A 24229-nucleotide genomic window follows, 5' to 3' on the forward strand; every position below is an offset into this window, starting at 1 on the left:
GGGAATGACATCACCATCACCAACATCACCATCATCACCATCATCATCATCATGATCACAATAAGAATAATAAATACTATTCACAGGGCACCTACTGTGCTCAAGGCTTCTATCCCTCACACCCACCCCATGAGGTCAGAATTAATATTAACCCCACTTTACAGAGGAGGAGCCTGAGGCAGAGGTAACACAGCTAATAAGGGGCAGAGCCTGCATCTACCTGAGTTCAGTTCACTCTCACCCTAACACTCTGCAGGATCTCTGCTTTTGAGTATATGCTGGACAGCACCTGGGAGTGGAGGTTTGGGAGCTGTCAGCATTTAGTTGGATGGCTAACGGCGTGAGAAAGACCCAATTTAAGTGGAAAGAGAGGAAGACTAGAGAAGCAGAGAGAGAAACAGTAACAGAGGCAGGCAGTACCAAGGAAACCAAGCAGGTGTGAATTTTAAGAGGGAAAGATGGGAATAATGTTGCAGAAAATTACCTAGAGGTCAGGCAGGATGGCGATGGACAAGGAACTGTAGGATTTGCCACTTTAAGAGTGCTTCCAGGACTTCACAGACAGCATTTTCAGGGGAGTGGCGGGGGTGGGCGCCAGATTGCTGTGGGCTGAGGAATGAGTGGGAGGTGAGGATAGGGCAGGCAGCATGTAAACTCACTCTTTCAAGAAATATGACAGTGAGGGGGAGGGGAGGAAGGCAGCTTGAAAGGGGAAGATGGTGGCTGGAAGGGTTTTCTGGGGGGCATGGAGGTGGGGAGAGATTTGAGCAGTTGTTAGCTAGAATGAAGGAGAAGCTGAGGCCACAAGACAAGGAGGCTCTTCCTCAGAGCTTCGGGGGAGCTCCAAGGGATGGATGGAGAGCTCAGTGGGAGGTGTTAGCGACAGTTCATGTGGCTGGGCTTCTTCAGGGCTGTGAAATGAGAGGTGGGTCTGATTATCTCTGTGGCCCCTTGCAGACCTAATCTTCTTTTGCTTTTCTTTTTCTTTCCTCCCTTCCTTCCTCTGGCCTTTCCTTCTTCTCTCCACAAATATTTAGTAAGCATCTACTATGTGCTAGGTCTTGTGCTAGCTTCTGTGCCTGTTATAATGAACAAGACAGTGTACATCATCCTTTCAATTGAGTGGAAAGACAGATATTAAACAAGAATATGCACAAATATATTTGTGAGTGACTACACATTGTATAGAGCACTTCGAATACGCTAAATACTTTATAAGCATTTTCTTATTAACTCACACACACACACACAAACTCATAAGAAAAGCACTGTTGGTATTCCTTTTTGCAAATCAGTAAACTGAGGCACAGAGAGGTCAGATGACTTCTTCACAAGACTAAGAAGACTAAGATAGGTGGAGCATAAGATTCAAATTAGATTTGCCCGTCTGGACAGGAGCGCTTAACTGTCACACTGTCCTGAGTCACTGTGTTTCGAGCAGTGGGCGCCAGGATGGACAAGATCTGGAGGTGTCCCTTCCCTAGGGGAGCTCAGAGTCTGAGCACTGGGAAGAAACCCGGAGTTCATTTACTCCGTTCTTCCTCCAGGTGTGGCCCCTGCCAACAGCATTAGCATCACCTGGGCACATGTTCCAAACGCCAAAGCTCCAGCCCAGCCCCACCCACTAGATCAGGATCTGCAGTTTAACAAGATACGCAGGTGCTTGGTGTTCACGTTAAAGTCGGAGGAGCCTGTTGTACAGCCACTTCTCTTATTAGAGTTGAGAAACTGAGGCGCAGGAGGTTGGAGGTTACAGAGCGGGGGAACTTCAGGGCTTGGTGCCTGGAGCCCAGCCTAGGCCTGAATGGACCCTTCCACTCTTAAGAGGCCACGTGGGTAGGACATGAGAAGGAAGGGGTGGCGCGCGCAAGGTGCTCGGCGCGCGCAAGGTGCTCGGCGCGCGCAAGGTGCTCGGCGCGCGCAAGGTGCTCGGCGCGCGCAAGGTGCTCGGCGCGCGCAAGGTGCTCGGCGCGCGCAAGGTGCTCGGCGCGCGCAAGGTGCTCGGCGCGCGCAAGGTGCTCGCGGGGCTCCCGGGCCGGGCCTAGCCGGGCTGAGGCGACGCGGGCGCCGGGCGGGCCGGGCCGCCGGGCCGCCGCGCAGCGTCCCCGTCCCTGCGCTGGCCCGGCCCGGCCCCTCAGCTCCACCCCCTGCCTCCCCCTCCCGCCTGCTCGCGCCTCCTGAAAAGCCAGCCCGCCCGGGGCGGCGGCGCAGAGCCGGCCCGGCGCACGAGGCAGCCAGCGCGGCCATGACGGCGGAGAAGGCGCTGCCTCTGGGCAACGGGAAAGCTGCCGAGGAGGCGCGGGAGTCCGAGGTGCTGGGTGGCGGCGGCGGCAGCGGGGGCGCGGCGTCCGCCCGCGACCCGCGCGACAAGCGCGACAAGGCAGTCCACGAGCGCGGCCACTGGAATAACAAGGTGGAGTTCGTGCTGAGCGTGGCAGGGGAAATCATCGGGCTGGGCAACGTGTGGCGCTTCCCTTACCTGTGCTACAAGAACGGCGGAGGTGAGGCGGCGCGCGGCCCTGAGGAGAATGGGTTGGGGGAAGCCAGCCCTGTGGGGGCGGGGAGCTCGGGGTGAGCGCGAGACCCCTCCCGCGCCTGCGTGTAGCGGGACCCTCGCGGAGAACGCCGGCCCGGGCCACCTGACGAGCGAGCTTACCCCTGGGTAAGGCGCGCCGTCCCAGTGCGCATGCGCGCTTCGCACCTGCGTGTACCACCTGCTAGCACGCGGGGACTTGTCCGCCAGGTGTGTTCTGACCCAGCGTGAGGTGCAGACCGAGACCAGGAGCCCTTCATGTTTGGGGCAGGAGACAGCGCCTTTGAGCCTCAGCTTTCCTGACGGGAAACCTGCATGAAGGAAAGGGACGCAATCTGAGTAGGCTCGGGTTTGAGCGCTTGTTGAAATGCCAGCCTCCGTACTAAACTTTACTTACATCATCTCGTTTCATCCTACAGTCATCTTTGTAGGTAGTGGTATGCCCGTTTTGCAGATGAGGAAACTAAGGGCCAGAGAAGTCACTCACTTAATAAGGGGTAAAGATGGGATTCTGACACCAAAGGCCTGGTTTTAAAGTGGGATTGGATGACAACAGGGAGAACTTTTAGGTGAGGCATTGCTGTTTGATTCCCTGCCTTTCATTTGCCCGTAAGGCCTTTTCTAGGGCCTCTTTTCAGGACTGTCTGGTGGGAAAATGGGCACCAGTTTCTTTTACTGGTCTCAGAGTCACTCATGACAAATAGCAACAATGATAATTGGATGTTTAGAAGTTGCTTAAAGCTTGCAGGGGTCAGGGAAAGGAAGGTGATGAGAGAGTCGTTTCTAGAGACAACGTGTCCGAGTCAGTTTGGTGGAGATGCAGCAGTGAGTCCTCAAATCTCCCAGCCCAAGGAAGGGGCTCCAGACTTTAGGAGCCCCCGACCTGTCATATCAGCAGGACAGCTGGCAGTTCCATGGCAAAGGACTTTGTGAAACCTTGAGTGGCACAGTTTGTGCAAGGAGAAGCCTGTGTCTATGTATTCCTCCCTGTTTGCTGTGTCCCTCCAGCAGATCCCCAGACCCCAATGAAGGTGGCTCAGAGGTTGGCAGGGACCACACTGTTAGGCTTCGTGGAGCAGGACTTCCTGTGCGGGCAGCTGCAGGGAGAGTGAAAAGGGTACTGCTTGGCCAGGGCCCTTTCTTTGGAGACATTCACCCTGAAGGCACAGGCTGCTCCAAGCCTGCCCTGCACTGGTAATGAAGTGGCCGCCGGTGTTGGTGGCTTGGCAAGGGGGAGAGAGGGAGCCGACTCAGAGACCCCGAACGTGCCCTGTGCCCTCAGCTGGGAATCCGCCTCTCTTTGCACATTCAGCCTGTGTAAGCTGCCATGTCCACTTAGATGCCTGTGGAAACCCTTTAGGATAGTCCCAGGCAAGAGCTGCTTTAACATCTTTTTTCTTTTTTTTTTTTAAATACGGGAAATTCTTATGCCAAAACAACAACAAAAAATGCATTCCTAAAATCAGAAAATAGTGTAAGTTGCATTAATTACAAACTCTGCCTCAGATGAAAAAGAGGTTGTAGTGAGTCAAGATTAAAAGTGAGTCATTTTCTTTTTACTCTAATGAGACAAGAGTCTCCGTTGGGTGCACAGATATCCTGGTTTAATTGAGCTAGTTATCTTAAGGATTACTAGCTTTGTGAACAGGGAGGCCACAAGGCTTTCAGAAAGTGTCATCTGTTAGGTTCTAGAGGATTCACAGGTAAATTACAGCATATTCGGGAAACTTCTGTGGCTTGTTTTAATCACTTAGATTTATATTCAGCAAACAGACCCTCTTATCTTCTTTTACACACTTTTTGCCTTCTAATATAGTTGGGGTATCTGCTTATCAACTGTTTACCTTTTTAAAAAAATCTACACAGCTCTACTCATAAATTGCAACAATAGTTTAGTATTTCTTTCCCAATGTGAAACTTTGTAAAAATAGAAAACTAAGACCTTTTCAAAACCTGGTAAATATTGTCCTATTATCAGGATTGATCAAAATCGTTGCTATTAATCCTGTGGTTAAAGGGACTTCATTTAGCCAAAAGCAATTTGAGTGAAAGCCTTCATTTGTGAGCTCAGATGGTGGGGAATAGCGTGTGTTTTCATGCTTTGTTATTAGACGAGAGAGAGAGAGAGAATAAGGGATTTGGAAAAATCCCTTTCTTCTTGTAATGGCTCATGTTCCATGTTCACCTCAGTTATTTAATTTGTTTCACAGAAAGGCCCAGGCAGTGGGTATTGTGTTTCAAGATGGGAGCACTAAAGCTTACGGTGGTCTTTTCTCAGATTGACTCAAAGCCAGCCTCTCTGGACAGATTCTTGCTACGAACTGCTCATAACTCAGCTTCATACCTGGGGCTCATGTACAAGGGCCTGTTACTGCTCATTGTATATCTCCTTGAGAATGCCTTTCTTTATGAAGACTTTTTGCAGGTCACTTCCCAAGTAAGAAGAAGAGGTCCCCCTCCCCTGGCCTGTTGAGGTTACTTTAGAATAAAAAAGAAGGATGTAGCGTTCAGGGAGGGAATGAATTTGACCTGCGCTGGAGGGTAGACTGCATAAATAAAAGAATCAAGCATATAACGCAATTTCTTTTACATTATCATCTTAGCTGCACAACAATTCTGTGAGATAAGTGGTGCAGATATTAAGTATTAAAGCCCTATTTTACAGTTGAGGAAGTTGAGGCTGGGAGATGTGACATAAACTTACTCAAGGGAGTAGGAGGCAGAGAGCACAAACCCAGGCTCACATTTTCTGACTCTGGTCCTCATAGCAGGAACTTGAACTCAAGCTCAGAGCACATGATGTCTTGCCTCTAGTAGGTGCTTATTAAAGGGCTGAACGTGAAGTGGTAGAGGCAATTTTAACCTCATTCACTTACTTTGCATCCTTGCAGGGGCATTCCTGATTCCCTATGTGGTGTTTTTTATATGCTGTGGGATTCCTGTTTTTTTCCTGGAAACAGCTCTGGGACAATTTACGAGTGAAGGTGGCATTACGTGTTGGAGGAAAGTGTGCCCTTTATTTGAAGGTAAGTGCAAAGTTAATAAGAAAGTAAAAGGGTTCCTGGGTGATGTCAGGTTGTGAAGGGCAGCTTTTAACAAGGCGGAGAGAGACAAATCACTGCCTTTCCTTTGTTCTTTCAGGCATTGGCTATGCAACGCAGGTGATTGAAGCCCATCTAAACGTGTACTACATCATCATCCTGGCGTGGGCCATTTTCTACCTGAGCAACTGCTTCACCACCGAGCTCCCCTGGGCCACCTGTGGGCACGAATGGAACACAGGTATGGCCTCCAGGGAGGGTCTCTCTGATGGTCCTGCTGGGGGACCTGGGATTGGTGGTATGTCATGTCTCTTGCCATGAGTCCAGATTCCACTGAAAGTGTACCTGGTCTGTACACTCTTCAGCTCTGAACCTGAGCTGAGCACTGGCCCAGGGATTGGCACAGGGAGAAGAATTGTGATGCTCTTTCCTTGCTATGCCGAATACAGAGACTGAACCCTTCCTGCACAGAGTAGGGATGCAAGGAAGAAGTACTAAACTGAGATTCAGGGGTTTGGGCTGCAATTCCAGCCCTGCCTCTGAGTGTCAGATTCTCCTCTGTAAAATGAAGGGGTTAGACTAGATCAGGGGTTGCAGACAGGGGGTCTGTCAGCCAGTTAGGCTTTAGATCAGTGACCAGCAAATTTCAAAAATGTATTTGGTTGTCAAAATTGAAAAATCAGAAGGCTGGACATGAAAATCCAGATTTTCAGCTTCTCTTGAAAAATTTAAAAGATCTGGCAAAACCAGAGCCACATTCCCACATTCTTACTTGGCAGCAGTGGCTGCAGCTGAGAACCGTCTGTTGCCTTTGCTTGAAGCTTTTGTCCTCAAGCTGGCCACAGTCCCCACCCAGCTCATATTGCTCATTTACTCTACCTGTCCTACCCAGGTAGATACTTGAATTCACCACCCTCCTCCTGCCTTGAATGGGCAACTTTTTACATTACTTTGGATTCTAATATACTGTTTACTTATCAATTTGTCATCCTGTCAGGATTGAATCTTACAATCTAGGGAAGGCAAATACTTCTCAACCCCTGTCTTTAGAGGCTGTGCTCAGTGCAGACATCACTAGTCGATTGTAGAACACTTTCCTTTTGAGTCTAGTCTTGACCTCAGAACTCTGGTCAGTAGTCTAGGCAGCCACCACCTTTTGACTGGAATCAACACACATGCTTTAACCTATTCACCATCTGTGTTGTAACCTGTGGTTAGGTTGTCTCTGAACGTGGCCAGTCATCCTGAAAGCTGAGACACAGTAAGACTGGGTAGGATGTTGGTCACCAGCAGAAGGAACAGTGGGCATTAGACCAAGAAAATGCTGTGAACTAGCTTCTATCCCTGCATGACTTTGCCTTGCTTCCCCCCATCCACCACATTTTGTGGGGTCTTGTTTATCAAACTAAAATTCAAGGACATATTCTTGGAGGGCTGTGAGTCCTCCATGATAATTTAATTGTGCATATTTATTTTGGGGATACTCTAAAAATGTGTGCATGTTCTGGATCGTCTGCACAGCCACCTTATAAATGAGGACGGTTGGGGGATCTCAGTGCCTGACATTGTCCATGTTTACAATTTAAGATGCATTCTTGGTGAACAGGATGATGGTGGCCAAGGGAAAAAGAGCAGAGAGATTTAATTCATAAATGGTCATTGATACTAAGTCCAGCCAAGAATGCAACAGACTGTAGGAACAAAGGTTTTGCAAACGTGTGACCGGAGAAAAATGGTGGTAGAATTGAATCTCAAATAGTGCATGGAAAAATACGCAAGCTTAATTCCATAGACCCTGCCTCCTACCTGTCAGTTCTGTTTTTCTGTTGGGAAATCGATTTAGTTTCACAAGATGGCATTATCATACACATCCATTTTATGCTATCAATTTGAATTGTGTTGGTTCCATAGTATAGTTGGTATTTAACTTGTAAATTCTGGTTTTATAGGTGTTTGAATACTATAATCACAAAGACTTTATAATTCATTATTTATTTGTAAAAGATTAAATGTCATTTTAATAAAAAATACCATGTCAACCTTGGGTGTCTGAGACATTTTTTTACTCTAGAAAAAAAATTTGAGAAACACTGTTTTAGAGAATCTGATCAAAGCTAAGGGCTCCTCTCCAGAAAAAGGCACAAGTGTACATTCAGGCATTTTACCTATAATATTAGGTTCCCAGACCTCTCTTAGGACTGTCTGTGGACCCCACAGACCATCTCCTTTCCTAATATGATTAGCACTTGCCCAGAGAAGTGGGAAGGGTGCAGACACTTGGGGAACTTTTCCCCAGTGGGCTGCAAAGCTTTCTTCCACTGATTGCATTCCCTTTTCTCTGAAGACATGTGAACACTTGTGTGAAACATCACATATAGGAAGGCTTCCTGTTGTGGAGATTATAGATGGAGTTGGAGGGCTCGTGCACACATGAGAAGAGCGAAGGGCCAGAGTGAGGCTGAACACGGGCTCCGTGCTGGCCACTGTGCTGGGTGCACGGGCTTTGAAGCGCATGGGTGCAGTAGGCCCTGTCCTCTGGGAGCTCACAGTCTGGTGACTGAGGTGGCTCTGTGAACAGGGAGGTGCAGGAAGGAGACCCAGATCCCATGGTGGCAGACAGAACCAGGCGATAACCATGGCAAAGGAGGTGGAGCCTGGGCTGGAGTTGATTCCGTTTTCTTCCCCTAACTGGCTGGTGACTTGTGAGGGAGGAATGGGTGTGGTTGGGGTCCCTTGACTACTTCTGAACCCTGATTCCTCCTCTTCAAAATAAAGGGCGTGGAGAAGGAGGTTCCTTGGAGGACCTTTAAATTCTAACTTTCTTAGAATTCAGGAGACGGAGATCAAGGAAGGCTTCTTGGAAGAGAGGTTAATGGGCTGATCTGGGCCTTAAAGGATGAACACTCAGATGTTTTTAACTTGAGATTCAAATCTCTCTTGGTCATCAAGTTTCATGAAATGAGAAGAGATATTCAATAAATTCTTTCCTGGATTGAGGGAATGATGAAGGAATTAGGGATTCTTTACACATTTGGATGTTATTTCATCCAGTCATCAGGTCTTTATGAGGCAGCTGTGACATTAGCCTCTTCTTCCATGAAGAAAAACTGAGTCTCACCTGCATTACTGGCCCAGGGACACCATGGCTGACGCCCCCCTTTAGCCCCCTTGTTCCTGCTGGGGCCACTGAGCAGAACAGGTAAATGCTATGGACAGGCCTTAGGCAGGGAAGTGGAAAAGGTGAAAGATTCAAGAACAAGGCCAGAGGAAAGAATTGTAAAGGCCGTATTCATGGGAATAGGGGAGAGGAGGTACCCTGCCCCCAAAACTTCTCCTCCTGTTTGAATCAAGCCAAGCCTCCCTCTTAAACTGTTTGTAAGTGATTGATTTTCCCCACAGTGCTCTCTGAGGCATGTTTACCTGGGGCGGCTGGGTGAAACCACCTGGTTGCACCATCGGCCCTGAAGGTTTTCCAAGATCCAGCCCTCGCGGAGGGTAATTTTCCTGTGTTTCTTGTCTTGTTTCTGCTATAGAGAACTGCGTGGAGTTCCAGAAACTGAACGCAACCAACCACAGCCACGTGTCCCTACAGAATGCCACCTCTCCCGTCATGGAGTTTTGGGAGTAAGTGGAAATACCTTGTCTCCTTTGGCCCGGGGGGGCTCTGTCCTGGTGCTGCTCAGTTAACGTAGCCCCCACCCTTGGAAAAAGCCTGACCCTGCCTCCAGCCTTGTACTTCCTGGCTTCTGTGGGCATCTGGCTGCTTTGGAAGCCAGAATGGAGATCTTGAGAGGTTTCCCAAAGGGGCAGCTGAGAGAAATGCTTTCTTGTTCTTTGACGACATGTCAGCATGCCTGTTTACTTACTGGGGCAAGAAGTGCTTGGTAAAATGATGGGCAGTTTAAACATTCATTTTTAACAAAAGAGAAGATTTGGCGTGTTTGCAATAAACTAAGTCAAGAATATATTTAGCCTGGAAAGCGGAAGTCTCCGGGGGGACAGGTTAGCTTTCTCTCAGTAGCAGCAATGTCACGTCGAAAGGAAGTACATCAACATTAACGGGTAGAGGTTGTAAAGAGGCAGGTTTTCAACGTACTTAGGAAGAGCTTTAGTCTCACAGAGTTGTCTGCAAGTACTTCCGAAGGTTGTGAGCCCTTGTTCCTGGAAGAGTTTGACCAATGTAGGGCTGCTGATGGTTGTTGGGAAGGTGCCCGAATCCACAGACGTTATAGGCAGTAGTTGTGTGGGTGGGCATTTTCCCAGAGACGGGCATTTTTCATCAGTGTTCCAAAGGGGTCTGTGGCCCTGGAGTTACAAGAGCTGCCACGTACGGTTGTATAAGTTGTTCACTGCACAACCCTAGAGGACATCATTTACATTGTGAATGTGCAGAATTGTGCAGTGCCCCAGGAATTGAAGAGAAGTTTCCTCTGTGGGTTGAAGGATGGCTAAAGGCTTTCTGAGGCTTTTTAATCTGGAAAGGTCTGGCTTCATTGAAGACCCTCCCCTACTCTAATGATAGTGTAGAGGGACAGTGGTTTTATGAGTGATTTTTATTCTATTCCCAGATACCATTCTTCTCCTTCCCTCTCTAGAGGTCATTATGCTGAATTTAGATTTATCATTCTATAAAATGAATATAAAGGACATGAGTTTATAATTATAAATATAACTTATTTATATAAATATTAATGTAAATAAAATACTGCCCTGTATACATACACACATATTATGTGTATATATACATATATATACATATTATGTATATCTCCCAGATAATAGCTAAGTCTTTCTTGCATGTTTTAAAATTTTATATTAATGGTATCCATTACTCACTTTTTTCTTATAGCTTTGTTTCTTTGCTCAGTATTGGTTTTGAGATGGTCTCCATATTGATACATGTAGCTTCGGTTCATTCATTCTGTTCCTGCTGTATAGTATTTCCATATATAAAGAGACTACATTGTGTTTACCTGGCTCCTCTTGATGGGCATTTAGACTGTCTCCCATTTCCCACTATGATTAAGCACGCTGAGTGAATGTCTTGTTTGTGTTTCTCTGCACAAATGAAGTTTTCTAGACCATATACCTAAGAGTGGAATTACTGGGAGGTAGGGTCCATGCATTGTCAGTTTTATCAGATTATGTCAAATTGCTTTTTAAAGGAATTGTTCTAATTTACTCTCCAAATAAGAGTAGAACGAGAATTTCTACTACTCCCCATTCTAGACCTAGGCACTTGTTCTGTTTTTAAGTTCTGCCGGTGTAATGGATATGAAATTGTATCCCACTGTTTTAAATTTGCATTTCTCTAATTACTTTATGAGGTTGAGCATCTTTTCATGTTTTTTTTGCTCCATTTGGGTTTCCTCATCCATTAACTTCCTGCTCATATCCTTTTCTCTTTTCTCATAGGTAGGAGTTCTTGATACATTGTAGGTATTAGTACCCATGCTGCAAATAGCTTTTCTTAGTGTGTGGCTTTTCTTTCTTGTTTATGTATGGCATAAATTGTATTGAATTTAAATTTGCCAATATTTTTCTTTTTGGTTTGCACAGTTGGTGTGTTATTTAAGATATAGTTCCGTACCCCAAAGTTGTAAAAAAAAAATTTTTTTCTGGGTTTTCTTTTTTTTTGGGGGGGGTTCTTTTAAGAGTTTTAAAGTTTTGTTTTTTCACATTCAGGAATATAATCTACCTGGAATTTTCTTTTTGCATATGGTACAAGGTAGGAATCCAGCCATATATATATATATGTATTTGCTGAATTGTTCATCCTTTCCTTACTGATTTGTAATGCCATCTTCCATATAAAGTTTTCCTACAAGCACATGTCTGTTTAGGGGCTCTCTGTTCTGCTCATCTCTTTTGCTTACTGTGCATCAATACTATACCTATAGTTTAATTTTAAGCCTTGACCTCGTAAGGCTAGTCCCTCACTTTGCTCTTTTCCAAACTTGTTTTAGTCTTCCAAATGAATTTTAGAATCAGCTTGTCAAGTTAAAAAACAATAATAAAGAACAGAACAACTCTGGGGGGATTTTGGTTGGGAGAATATTGAACTTATAGGTTAATTTGAGGAAAACTGACATCTTTGTGATTCAGCCTCTCTGTCCATGAACATGGTATAGCCCGCCATTTATTTAGGTCTTTTAAAATGCCTGATGAAGTAGTGCTGCCTGATGTGGTTGTCAGAGAAGAAGCATTAGAATCACCTGGTTAGAAATGCAAACTCTCTAGCTCTCTCCAGGCCTACTGAGTCATAGTCTCAAATAGAACATCCATATGACATTATGCTAGAGCAGAGGCTGCTCTTGCGGGGTGGGAAGTGGTGCTGTGTGACCTTTTCCAGCCTCACTGGGCTATGGTTTTCCAGTGGAATGTTTAGGACCTGCACATTTGAGTGTCTGCAAAACCTGGTCTCTGTGCTCCCTTAGGGAATGCAACCTCAAATCCTACACTGGATAAGTTCTCTGTGTAACTTACGTTGCTTTGTACCATTCATTTCCTTTGTAACATGTATGGAAAACCTCGATTAAATTATTATTTGTGCAATATGTTTGTTTATTGTCTGAATTCCCCAGGAGGCAGTCATGAAGCAGTACCTTTTCTGGTTTTGCTCACTACTGCCGGTCAATGGAAGGCCCCCAGTGAATATTTACAGAATGTACAGGTACATGGGAGGAAGGTGGCAGGCAATATTTTCTAGAAAATACTACATGAGGAGAGTCAAAGTGGGCTCTGGCAAGAATTCATCCTGTCCCTAAGCTCCCCAGAACAGCACTGATGGCTTTGAGGATCCCTTTGTCATATCCATGTCACCCACTCATTTGGACACCAAGTGGTAGGAGGGGATGGTGAGTCTGTGTCCTCACTTGTAACTGGGCCTTTTTGTCTGCTACTTGGTCATTCAAAATGAAAGTCACTGTGAGAATGAACCCATGATTCTAGTTTTCTACTCTGATTGCATTTGTATCATCTATGCAATGTTGAATTCTGCATCCTAAAACTACTCAAATGCTGGTGTGACACTCCTTCCTTCATAAGGTGTTTTTATCAGACAGCTCTAATTCATCTTCTCCTCAGAGGTGAACTTGGAATGTAGAGACTCTGTGAGATGTTTGTAGCATCCTATGAAAAGCTATTTGGGGCCACATAAATTTGAGAAGGGCTGAAAACCATGCCCTTCAGTAAGAATATCCATTACCTTTGATTAACTCAAACTCAAATAACATATTTTCCTGTGCAATCATTTGGACTCTTTCCCCTCATCCCCCACCCATCCCCCACCCCCGAATGCTAGCATTCCACTAAACACAGCCTGGCAAACGCTCTGCTAGGAGAAAGTTCCTCCTTGAATTCAGTCATAGTTTGGCTTCTGGGGCTTTGGATAGAAAGTGCCTAATTCCTTTCCCATGTGACAGTCCTTCAAGTATTGGATCAAGTGTCCTTAAAAATGTTTCTTTCCTAGTTCTCTTTGCTGTTTCCTTGTGTGGCTGGTTCCCATCTATAGTGTGCTTTTTGTCTTCTCACTGCCTCTGACTCCAGGGACCTTATTCAGGGCCACGTTGCTTGGTCAGAATGGACTGCCTCAGTTGTGTGCTTGTTCATTCATTCAACAAATGTCTGAGCTCCTGGTGTGCATAAGAAGGACACTTGGCGTAATTGGGAGTGGTGGGAATGTAAGACGCGGTTCTAGCCCTCTAGAAGCGGAGGAGAGACAAGCCCGTAGATTCCCATAAAGTCAGTTACAAGGTGCTGTTTCCCTGCGCAGGGCTGCCCATGGCTTTACCCTGACCTTGGGCATCTGGCATCTTGAAAGTTCATTTTCCTTTTCAGGGAATAATTAATGTTACTGGCTTAGCCAGTGAGAACAGCTCAGGCTCTGGGTCAGTCCTGGGTTCTGGCTCAGGCAGGGGGCCTGTGGGGCAGGGGCGGCTTGTCTTCCTCATGTCAGATTTCAAAATCAGGCCACCCTGGTTTCCCTTAGTAACTCATTATGCATCTGGCACCCGTGAGTTTATCTCAATATGTTTGCGGTTCTACATTTTGAGCCTGTGTCCTCTGGAGGGATTGAGTGCTATAAGAGTGTAACCGGCATTGTAGCATCAGATGGGCTGTGGTCTATTTTCACTTCCCTTTCTCGGTCCTCTCATCCCTCTCGTCCAGGGTTTTGCAAGCAACTGCATGCTTGCTATGTATACAGTTGAAATTGCTTTTGCGTGGCATCCATTCAGCACACATTTGTTGAGAGCATATTGTGTGCTGAGCCTGCATTAAGCTCTAAGGGTATTCAGTTCTCTATCTTTATTCAGAAGGATGTAGTCTTGTCTTTCTGGTTTATCTTTCCTGGAGGAGGTTTTAAAAAATTGTTTATTTCTAAATCATGTGGCCACTTGAATTGATTTTAATTTGGACACAAAATTTGGGCTCCAAGTTGCTGAAGTGAAACTCTAATTCTTGCTGTGGGCCCAGGGCCGCCCCTGCTTCCTTCGTCTTCCCCTCTGCCCTCCTCCGCACCGGCCTTCTTTCTGTCTTTCGTATGTCCTGGGCTTGTCCTAGGCTCAGTGTCCAGCTTTTGTATAGAAGAGTCCCTTTGCTTAGAAGTTTCCTCACCAAGTCCTTGTGTGTCTGGCTCTTTCTTATCATTGAGTCTTAATTCACGTGTCATTTGGGAAGCCCTCCCTGCCCATCCTGTTGCTTCCACTTATCAGCTGAATCAGCACCCCAGTCCCTCTCAACCCCATCTGTCTGTTTTATTGCCTGCATAGGACTTATCCTTGTGTCTTTTTTACTAGTTTATTCTGTCTCTCCCTCCATTAGACTATAAGCCCTATGCCAGCAAAGACTGTCCTGTTTTGTTCCCTGTTGTCTTGCCAGCACATTCTAAGTGCCCAAAAAATATTTATTCAAACACATGGATGGAAGATTGAATGAATGAATGAATGAATGTTTTTTAACCTCGTGGAGTTGTGCCCTCTTACTTTGCTTTTGCCCTGTCTGTTGAAGAGTGTAAGTTCCCAGGTTCAGAAACGTAATTCATTTCTTAGATCAGCTCCCTTTTATAGAACTCCTATTATTATCCAATCTTGATCATTAGAGTAAAGATACTTGTATATAAAATCAGCTCCGAGGGCATTTGTTTTCATAAATAGTGGATGTCTTACACCGAGTAATGGGAAGCAGTGATTTACTGAACCACAAGAGTTCTGCCTGAGGTTCCTTTTACATCCTGATGGATGAAGTAAAGGAAGGGAAGTCGCAGTTAGTTGCTAAGCAGCTACTGTGTACCCTGGCCCTGAGCATGGCCCTCCAGGCCTGTCGCTTCATTTAATCCACCCACCCAGGGGATACATGGTACAGCATCACTGAACAGATTCCCATCTTACTCAGGGGATTCTGCGGCAGGGAGAGGTTAAGGGACTTATCCAAAGTGCCCCTCTTGGCTAGCAAGAGCTGGAGCTGGGCTGAGAGCCGGCCCCCTCTGATCCCACCTGCATCCCTCCACCCTTCCGTACATGCTTCTCCCGCCTGTGTCTGAAATACCATCAGCTCCCTGTTTTATCAAGGGGCAGAATCCGACTGGTGTGTCCCTTCTCTCTGCAGCCCTGTGGCCCTAGGTTCTTGAAGAGAGAGTTTTGCTGTAGATGGAGATGTATAATTGATGGAGGGAGGGAGGAACGAATGAGGAATGACTTGTCTCCAGTGCCCAGCACAAACAAAACACAAAAAACCTGTTGGCTTTTGTCTTGTTGGATTTCAAGAGGTACCTTTAGGAAATGACTTGAACCTTGCTTTTAACAGAATACTGTGGTTTCTAGCTGAGCCAGGCGTTGAGTGTGAGGCAAGCAGACTCTGATCTGCTGTGATGACAGCTGGAAATTGATGCTGGCCTCCTGGAGTATGTTGTGGCCCTGCAGCTGGTGGCACAAGAGGTTAATGAATGACTTGAATTCAGGCTCAGGCAGAGAGTAACTCAGAAGGGGCTGTTCCCAAATTTTAGCGTGTTATCTCGATTCCTTATTACTTCTAATAAAACCAGGAGAACATGTTTGAAACTCTCCAGATTTACACACACACACACACACACACACACACACACACACACACACACACACACACACACACACACACACACACACACACACACACACACACACTCTGCTCCGTGCTTTCCCTGGAAGACCTCTAGGATGAGGAAGAAGCACCAGAGCTGGGACCTGACTCTCCCACCCACTCATGGGCGCCCTGGGCAGGTGATTCTGAGCCTCAGTTTCCTCCCTGGCAAAAGGCAAATGGGTGCACCTCATCACCCTTCGAGGTGCAGTCAGCATAAAGTGACGGAAGCAGGGGGGCAGTGACCAGTCGATGGTGGCTCCTCTCACCCCTGCATCTTGCCCTTTCTCAGCCTGTCCCCACCGCCCGCCCCACAGCTCAGGTGGATGAGGTGTCATTCAAAAACCAGAGGCCTCTTGGTGGGATACCCTGGACCTGGGGGCAGATGCCCGCTCCCGCTCTGGATCTCTCGTCCAGGGCTTTTCCTGATGTCATGTGTGCCTCTCCTGCCCGCAGTCCCTCCGTAGCAGACAGTGGCTCTCTGCCAGGCTTAACACAGAGTGTCTTGGAGGGGCCGACCCCACCAGGTGTCAGACCCTCCCCGAGCTTTCAGCCACTCCTAACGCAGAGCTGCTGTACCAGGGGAACCCGGGGGTCTGGGAAGGCTGTGCTGAGTCCTGGTAAGGAGGAGAAGGGCAGGAACCCGAGGGCGCTGGGATTCCAGCCACGGGGCAGTGAGGCCCTTTCTGTGGCGTGGGATCCCTACTTATAGACACCTCTCCTTACTGCTTCCTATCTTGCTGGACCTTACCCTCCAGCCGTGCAGGACCAGAACAGGCATTGAACTTGGGGTCAGGAGGCTGGTGTGCAAGGCCAGGCTCTGCCACTTTCCAGTTTGTGATCTATGGCAAGGTCCATATCTACTTGGAGCCTCAGTCTGCTGTGGGCAGTGGGTGTAAAACAAGATAACATACGCGAGACTGCCTAGTGCTCTCTGCCAAAGTGTGTTCTGCCCAAAGTTAGGAGGTATTGCTTTGGAAAGACAGAAACGTGGTGGGACACTTCCTTCTTAACAACTTTTTAATAGCTTTGTGGTATAATTTACATGCCATAAACTGCACGCTGTTTAGGTGTACAAGTAGGTGATTTTCGAGCAAACTTGCCAAGTGTGAAATTGTCACCGCAAGATAGGTTTGGACTATTTCCATTGCCCTAGCAAGATCTCTCATGCCATTTATAGTTAATCTCACTCTCACCGCCAGGCAACCATTCACCTTCTGTCTGTTGCTGTGGATTTGTGTAGTCTGGACATTGCATATTCAGTGGAATCACACAATGTGTGGTCTTTGTCACTTCCTCATTAAACTTAGCATAATGTTTCCAGGGTTCATCCATATTCTAGCACGTATCACTGCTTTATTCCTTTTTGTGGCTGAATAATATTCCATTGTATGGATAGACCACAATTTGTCTATTGGTTGATGGACATTTGGGTGGTTTTCAGTTTTTGGCTATTTTTGAATAACCTAGGAGTGGAATGGCTGAGTTTTATGTTTAAATTTTTAACAAACTGCCAGACTTTTCCAGTGTGACTAGAACATTTTATATTACTACCAGAAATATGTGAGGGTTCCATTTCTCTGTATTCTTGAGGACACTTATTATTGTCTTTTTGATTACAGCCATCCTCTTGGGTGCACCCTAGTGGGTGTGAAGTGGTATCTCATAGTGGTTTTAATTTGCACTTTAATGGGGAATAGTTCTAAATAAGATTGGGAAACATTGGGTTAGACAGAGCTATAGAGGTGTCTTTATTGCAGGACTTCTCAGAGGCTTTAATAGTCTAATGAGCATTGGGACTCTCTAAGGAGGGCTATAATGTGCAGCCATTTCTCAGTGAGGTCCCAGTGTGACCTCAGGGTGTCTTAAAGGATTAGTGTTCTTTGGGAAGCATTAGCCTAGGACAGAGGTCAGGAAACTATGGGCCAAGTCCCATCTGCTGCCTGTTTTTGTAAATAAAGTTTTATTGGAAGACAGCCATAGTGTTCATTTACATATTGTCTCTGGCTGCTTTCACACTGCAAAGATAGAGTTGAATAGTTGGGACAGAGACCATATGCCTTGCGAAACCTAAATCTGTACTATCTGGCCTTTTACAAAAACAGTTTGTTGACCCCTGACCTAGGAGGGCCTGGTGCGTGTAGATGCTCACTGCACCTTCACGGGGAAGGAGGGACCGGTCCTCAGGGTACAGGTGGGGACCAAGGAAGCACTTGGTGAGGCTTTGTATTATTTGAGCTGGTGCTTGAAGGACAGGCAGAATTTTTAAGGCATGTGAGAATTTGGAGGGACATTCTTGGCAGAGAGAACCGTGGAATGAATCCTGGAAAGTGGAGGGGACTGGAGGGGACTTCCGCGCGACCGGGGAGGAGGAGTTCTGCAGTGACAGAAGAAGTTGGCATGGGAGCTCCAGACCCCACAGACCAGCTTCGTTGCCTAGTTGTCTTCCCTGGGTGACACATTTCTAGTCCATCTCCCCAAGATGGGGCCGTGGGTCCGAGCACTGTCTCTGAAGTTGGATAGATGTGGCTTCAGGTTCTGCCTCTGCCTTTCTGGGCATGTTGCTGCCCTAAGCTACAGTTTTCCCATCAGTAAAGTAGGAATCGTGGTTGCACTGGCCTCAGTAAGCATGAAGGAAGTGCAAGCTGTCACTGACCTTGCCATCACCTTTCTCCTCCCTGAGGGCAGGACTCACCTGCCGTCCTCATCACTGCAGGCCCTGCTCTTAGGGCCCTCAGCAACACACAGGTGGCATCCAGTCACTCTCCTGAGCAAATGCATGATGCAGAGGCCTAGGAGGGCCCTTGCCCTGAGTCCCCAGCTCGGTTTAGGGCCTCGGCCGAGGGCTCTGCAGGAGCAGACCCCATACACGGGGAGAGTTGGGGGCCTGCACTGGGCCGGGGAAGTGAGAGCAGGACCCCGAAGGTGGAGGGATTATGGAGGGGGCAAGGAAGGCGCATTTGTTTGGGTGATGGGCTGTCTTTTGTTTGTTTGTTGCTTTGGGAGACCAGAAAGGAGGCCTGAGCAAGGCTATTTATAGCGCAGGCCCTCAGCCCCAGCTTTTAGGGCGGTCTCTGCATCCCTGGCAGTGCTCCCCTCCACGGCAGATTAAAGAAAGGTGATGCGTTTGCCGGCTCCATGCTGGACATTAAGATGAGGCCTCCCCGGTCGGCTTGGGACCTGTTCCCACACCGCCCCTCCCGGGCCCTCTGCGGTGGTGGGAGAGAGGGGTCTACTCCATCTCTGCTTTCTCCGGTCAAACCACTCTCGGCTCTGGAAGCTAGTGTTTGGAAGGGAAGCACCAGGTATGAGGCTGTTTCCTTCCCTCTGGACTCAGCCCCTCTGTGTATGTGAGACACAGAGAGGACAGTGAGGGTGTTACAGGATCGCATTCCAGCCACTTCCCTCAGACTGCGGAGGACATAGCAGAAGCCTTGAGCAGGAGGCATCCTCTCTCTGGGGTCAGCGTCTGCCGAGACAGAAGGATGTGTGGGCATCAGAAGAACCTGGTTTCAGGTCCCAATCTGGGCCAGTTGCTTCACCATTCTGGACCTCAGTTTCCCCACCTGTAAAGTGGGTATAAGAATGCCCTCAGGGTAGTTATGTTGCTGTGAGGACTGAATGCAGTGAGATGTGAGGGCTCTTGGGTGGCACCTGCCACAGTCCCCTCTGCTACCAGCGCCTTCTTGTTCCTTACTCTGAGAGTCTCCTAATGAGGATAGTTTGCTTTTCAACTCACCTCTTGGATTCCCCAATTCCTTCCCTCTTCTTCCTGTAGAAATGACGTCTCCACCCATGGATTCTTTCCTTGCTGCCCGTCTCAGAGACTTCTACCTGCTTCTTTCCTCCCTCGCCCCTCATTCCCTCCTGCATTTGAAACTTCCCCTCCCTCCTGGCTCTTTCCCATTAAGTATCCCAGTCATGCCAACCTGAAAATAAAACAAATGTAGGTAAGACAGCTCTGGTGCCCTGTGGCCAAGAACTCCTAGCTCCCATCCTCATCAGAGCAACTTCCCCAAAGAGCCGCCTCACCAAGTCTCACCTCCCCTCTGCTCCCTGCGTGCCGCTGTCTGAAGTCTGCCCCGCCAGAGCTGAGCAGCTCTCCTTGCTACACCTGCCACTCTGGTCCCGAATCCCGCAACGCTCTCCCTCTCACCAGGCTGCTTGGAGGCAGTTGGCAGATGGGTTGCTTCCCCTGCTGGAACGCCCTCTCCCTCTGCCTCTGGGGATGCCTCCTTCTTCAGGGATGCCTAACCCTTCTCTGTCTCCTCAAAGGGCTCCTCCCATCCTCCATCTGCCCTGTAAATGATGGGGTTCCGGGGGCTCTGTGGCCAGCCCTCTCCCTCCCGTTTCTCCAGCTCTCCCCAGGCGGCCTCGTGCTCTCCCAGGACACTTGACGGCCAAGGGCTCAGGTCTGAGTCTCCTCCCTGCATCTCTGTTGTGAGCTTTATACCCAGACACCCAGCTGCCTCTGGGCCTTGCAGCCGCCTGGGTGCTCCACAAGCATCTCAAAATCACCTTATCTGAAAGATTGACTCTCCACCTCCTCCTCCTCTACCCCGACTGACAATTCACTCCTGCTCAGCTAATGCCCCCCCATCCATGAAGGTACAAACCTGGCGTCAGTCTGGACCTCCAACTTCCCTGCTACCTGCCACCCCCAGGCAGCCACCTTGCACCCCAGCCCATCTGTTCCCCTCCAGGGCCATTTCCCTACCTCAGTCCAGCCCCTCCCTCTTGATTGTCCAAATTAAGGCAAAAGTCTCCACACTGGGCACCTTGCTCCATTCCACCCTTACCGTCCAATCTTTCCAGTGCAGCCAAAGAGAGCTTTCGGAAACATGCATCTGATGGAGTCTTCCTCTTTTTTAAGACTCTTCTCGGCTTCCATCACCCTCAGGATGAAGCCCCAGCTCCTCAGCAAGGCTCAGAGTCCGGCTCTTGCCCATCACTGCAGCCTCATCCTCGCCCCCACTTCTCACCCCGCTTCCTGCTGCACATCGAGCCCTTGTCTGGCCTTCCCGAGCCCTTGTTCCAGCCTCCTGGCTTTTGCCTTTGGTGGACTTACTGCCCCAAATGCCTCCCTCTTCTTTGTTAACCCTCCAGGGCCTCCCCAGCCCCACTCCCACGTCCGGATACCGGCCAGATCTGTAGTGAGGGTCCCCTGCTTTTCCCTGTCCTGGCCCTCTCCACACTCTGCTCTGTTCACTTGTCTGTCTTCCCCCGTGGACCATGAGCTCTTGAAGGACCCCAAGTGTAGCACAGTACCTGACACACTGAAAACACCTTAATAAGTATCACTTGAATAAATTAATAAATGCGTGAAGGATGTGTGCTGTGTACTCCTTTTGCCCAGCGCACAAAGTCACGTGAGGTAGCTTTGGGGGGTGCATTCACCATGGTTTTAATTTGTAAAGAAGGAAGGAAGGGGTGCTTTTAGTGTCATGGGGGAGTCTAGGAGCTAGCACTGCAGCTGAAAGTCTGGGCCCTGGAGCCAGGATCCCTGGGTTCAGATCCCACCCGTCACTTGCTCTCGGCATGACTCTGGGCAAGTTACCTAACCGCCTGGCACCTCGGTTTCCCCATCTTTGAAATGATGATAACAATTGCATCTACCTTGAGGATTGTTGGGAGGCTGAGATGAGTTCCTGCTTGAAAACCTATGGAAAGGAGGTGATGTCCCTTCCCCAAGGTCACACAGCTTGTCAGGAGCAGAGCTGGCTTTTGAGCCCAGCCATCTCTGTGTGTGCCCAGGGCTGGAGAAGCAGAGGCATTACACCTCCAAGTGCTGGGTGGAAATCTCCAGAAATAGTCCTATGGCCTGAAAAAAATGCTTCATGAAGAACCTGCTTTCATGCCTGGCTCGTAGTAGGTGCACAATATTACTCGGGTAAATGAATCCCTCCGAAGGGCCCCATCCAGTCTTCAACATTTCCCGCCCCCTGAACGGTGTCGAGAGGTCTGTTCCTGGGTCCTTTTTTGCCAGGGTGTTGGCAGCAAACTCTTCCTTATTCAGACCTTTCTTCTGTCCCAGCACTTCACGGGGGAGGGTCATTAAGAAAGTTTTTTCCCAGGAAGAGCTGTGCTTTCTCCAAGTCTCCAGAGTTGAGTGTCCCAGCCCCCATGCTCTCAAAGGCTGCCCTTGTAGATTTGAAAACAACCCCGCAGTCCTGCAGGCTGAGAACCTGGTCCCCGAGCCTCTTTTCTTTAGAAACTCTATGTCCCTTGCTAGTTAGAGTCAGTGCTGGTAAAACCTAAAGAAAATAGTTTGAGGATGTTTTCAAATAATGTCTGGTGGAACAAAAGAGCAATTCATCCTGCATAGCTTTTAGTAATCTGCTTCCCATTTTGGGAATTAGATTGTTCAATTAAGCGAGAGGGCGCCGAAGCCAGCTGCATGACTCAAAAGTTTGTAGCATCCAAAATGTGGAAGAGGGGGGCCTGTACCAGCTCTCTCCTGGCGGGTCTGCCCCCTTCTTTCTCCCTCTGTCCCTGTGCTGTTTCCAGTTTTCAGATTGTCTGTTCAGGAAACAACAACATCAGCAAGAGGGCATGGGTGTGCACGCAGCCCTGCTAGACCTGTCTCGGTGTTTCTTTAATGGAGATTTCGAGGCTGCAGTGACAGGCACAGAGAGTACCTGGGCATTTCCGTCTGCCAAAGCCGCTTCCTTTCCTGCTCCGGGTTGTCCTTTCCCATTTGCCACCCGATAGGTGTTTGGGAAGCTTCGGGGGGCGGTTTGTAAGGTGGTACTTATGCGTCCTCGGCTACGAGGCTCTAAGTCTGGAGACAGGGGAGTTGGTGAGCATCCTGAAGTTCCTGCAGAATTTGGGGAGTGAATGGGCGCATCAGGGTATTTCTCTGGGGAGAAAGTACATCCCTTCCGTACCCTCTCAGAGGATCCCTAAGTCCCTCTCCACGTCCTCTCAGAAACAAACAAAGCAAAACCCTTGGAGTCTGTACATCATTCCTCCAACACCAGGAAATTCTCCTTCTGCGGTGTTGCTCAAGCCTTGCTGTGCATGAGCAATCCTCCGGGAAACAAAGGAAAATGCAGCTTCCCGGGAACCATTTTGTAAGGATTCAGACTCAGTGGGTCCAGGATGGGCCCACAGGAATTTTTGTATTTTTGGCAAGCACCCCACAAGGACCATGCTCTGGGTCCTGCTGCTCTGTTTTAATGATAGATACTCTTAAAGGTTTCATTTAATACAGCCTGTTGTTTTAAAACGAATTAAAGCCAAAGACCGCTAAGACATAAGAAGCAAATAAAGTAACCATTATAGCTAAGCAGCTGTCTCCTTTCTTTCTCAGATAACTTGGACTTCTTTTTTGCCCAACTTATCCTAGTACAGGGCAAGGACCATACCATGCGTGCCTTTTTATCCTCAGTATTAATATAGTGCCTGGTACCTAGTACATGCTCAATAAATGTATATTTAGTAGATGTTCCCCCTTCTGCCTATAGGTGTGAGAGCTGCCTTCCTTTCGAGTAAACCCCCGGCTGCACACAGCCCAATTTTATTTGGGGGCCTGCCTGGTTTCTCCGGCAGGGGCTGGGGCTGGAGGGAGCCTGCAGACCAGCGCTAATTGGTGTCATTGAGTAATTAATGCAAAATCAGGCCCCAAGTGGATTCCCAGGGAGACAGACACTGAGGGAGGCTTTCATGCTTGGTGGGATGGGAGCTGCTTTCTCAAAGGACGTTCCCAGAGCGCCCAGGCGACTGGCGTGGTCCGGTGGGGGTGGCTTGGCAGCCGGCACGGGGTTCGTGGAGCGAGTGTGGAGGGGGTTTGTGTTGGTGCCATGGTTCTGCACAATATGGAGCGTGGCGAGTCTGACTTTAGAGAAACACAAACCCCAGGCTGGGCTGTAGGAGCCAGGCCTGTGTCAGCCCTGAAGGACTGGGGGTTCTGAGGGAGGGCCATGGCTGGTCACGCTGGCTCAGCGCACCCAGGGTCACCCTCTCCTGTGGCCTGGGCCCTCTGGGACACCCCTGCCCCTTGGCACACTATTCAAGGCTCCCGAGGATGCCTCCTCTGTTTATCTGTCCTGTTTTTCGCCTGGTCTCTGGGCTTCCTCGTTCCCCAAGTATCCCATGCTCCGTTTTCTGGCCTTTGCTCGTGCGAGTCCCTGGGCCTAAAACAATCTTTACCCCCTCCTTCTCCTGGCTAAACTCTATCATCCTTCAAAATCTGGCTCAAATATCATTTCTTCCAGAAAGCTTTCTCTGACGCCTGTGGCAGTCAGGAGAGTTTGGGTTATGCTGCAGTAACAAAGATCTTAGTAGCTTGAAGCAACAGAATTGGGTTTTTTTTGTTTTTGTGGCTTTTTTTTTTTTTTGAATGAAAGGTTATTTAAATTCTACAGTACTTTGCAATTTTCAAAATTTTCACACCCATGACTTTATATAATCCCATAATAAGCCCTTTAAAAAAAAAAAAAAAACCCTACCCCTGTCTTGCCCCTCCCCCTTCCCTCTCCCCACTGGTAGCCACTACTTTGTTCTCTGTATCTGTAAGCCGGCTTCTTTTCTGTTTTAT

The 24229-nt window shown here is 48.2% G+C and overlaps 1 protein-coding gene across 5 annotated transcripts in view; it reads left to right on the top strand.

Annotated features, from left to right (window-relative positions):
* The first annotated feature begins 2000 nt into the window (after positions 1–2000).
* SLC6A11 (solute carrier family 6 member 11) overlaps positions 2001–24229 on the top strand; it is a 193319-nt gene continuing 171090 nt past the window's right edge. For all 5 annotated transcript variants that reach the window (XR_014251414.1, XR_014251415.1, XR_014251416.1 and 2 more), the window contains exons 1-4: positions 2001–2501; positions 5425–5559; positions 5675–5815; positions 9108–9198. Coding sequence is in view for 1 of the 5 variants with exons in the window: in XM_082415714.1 (XP_082271840.1) it covers positions 2246–2501; positions 5425–5559; positions 5675–5815; positions 9108–9198 (623 nt within the window). In the remaining 4 variants the exon portion in view is untranslated. The remainder of the gene's footprint in view (positions 2502–5424; positions 5560–5674; positions 5816–9107; positions 9199–24229) is intronic.

This window comes from Balaenoptera physalus (genome assembly GCF_965194825.1).
Source record: "Balaenoptera physalus genome assembly, chromosome: 11".
Lineage (NCBI taxonomy): Eukaryota > Metazoa > Chordata > Mammalia > Artiodactyla > Balaenopteridae > Balaenoptera > Balaenoptera physalus.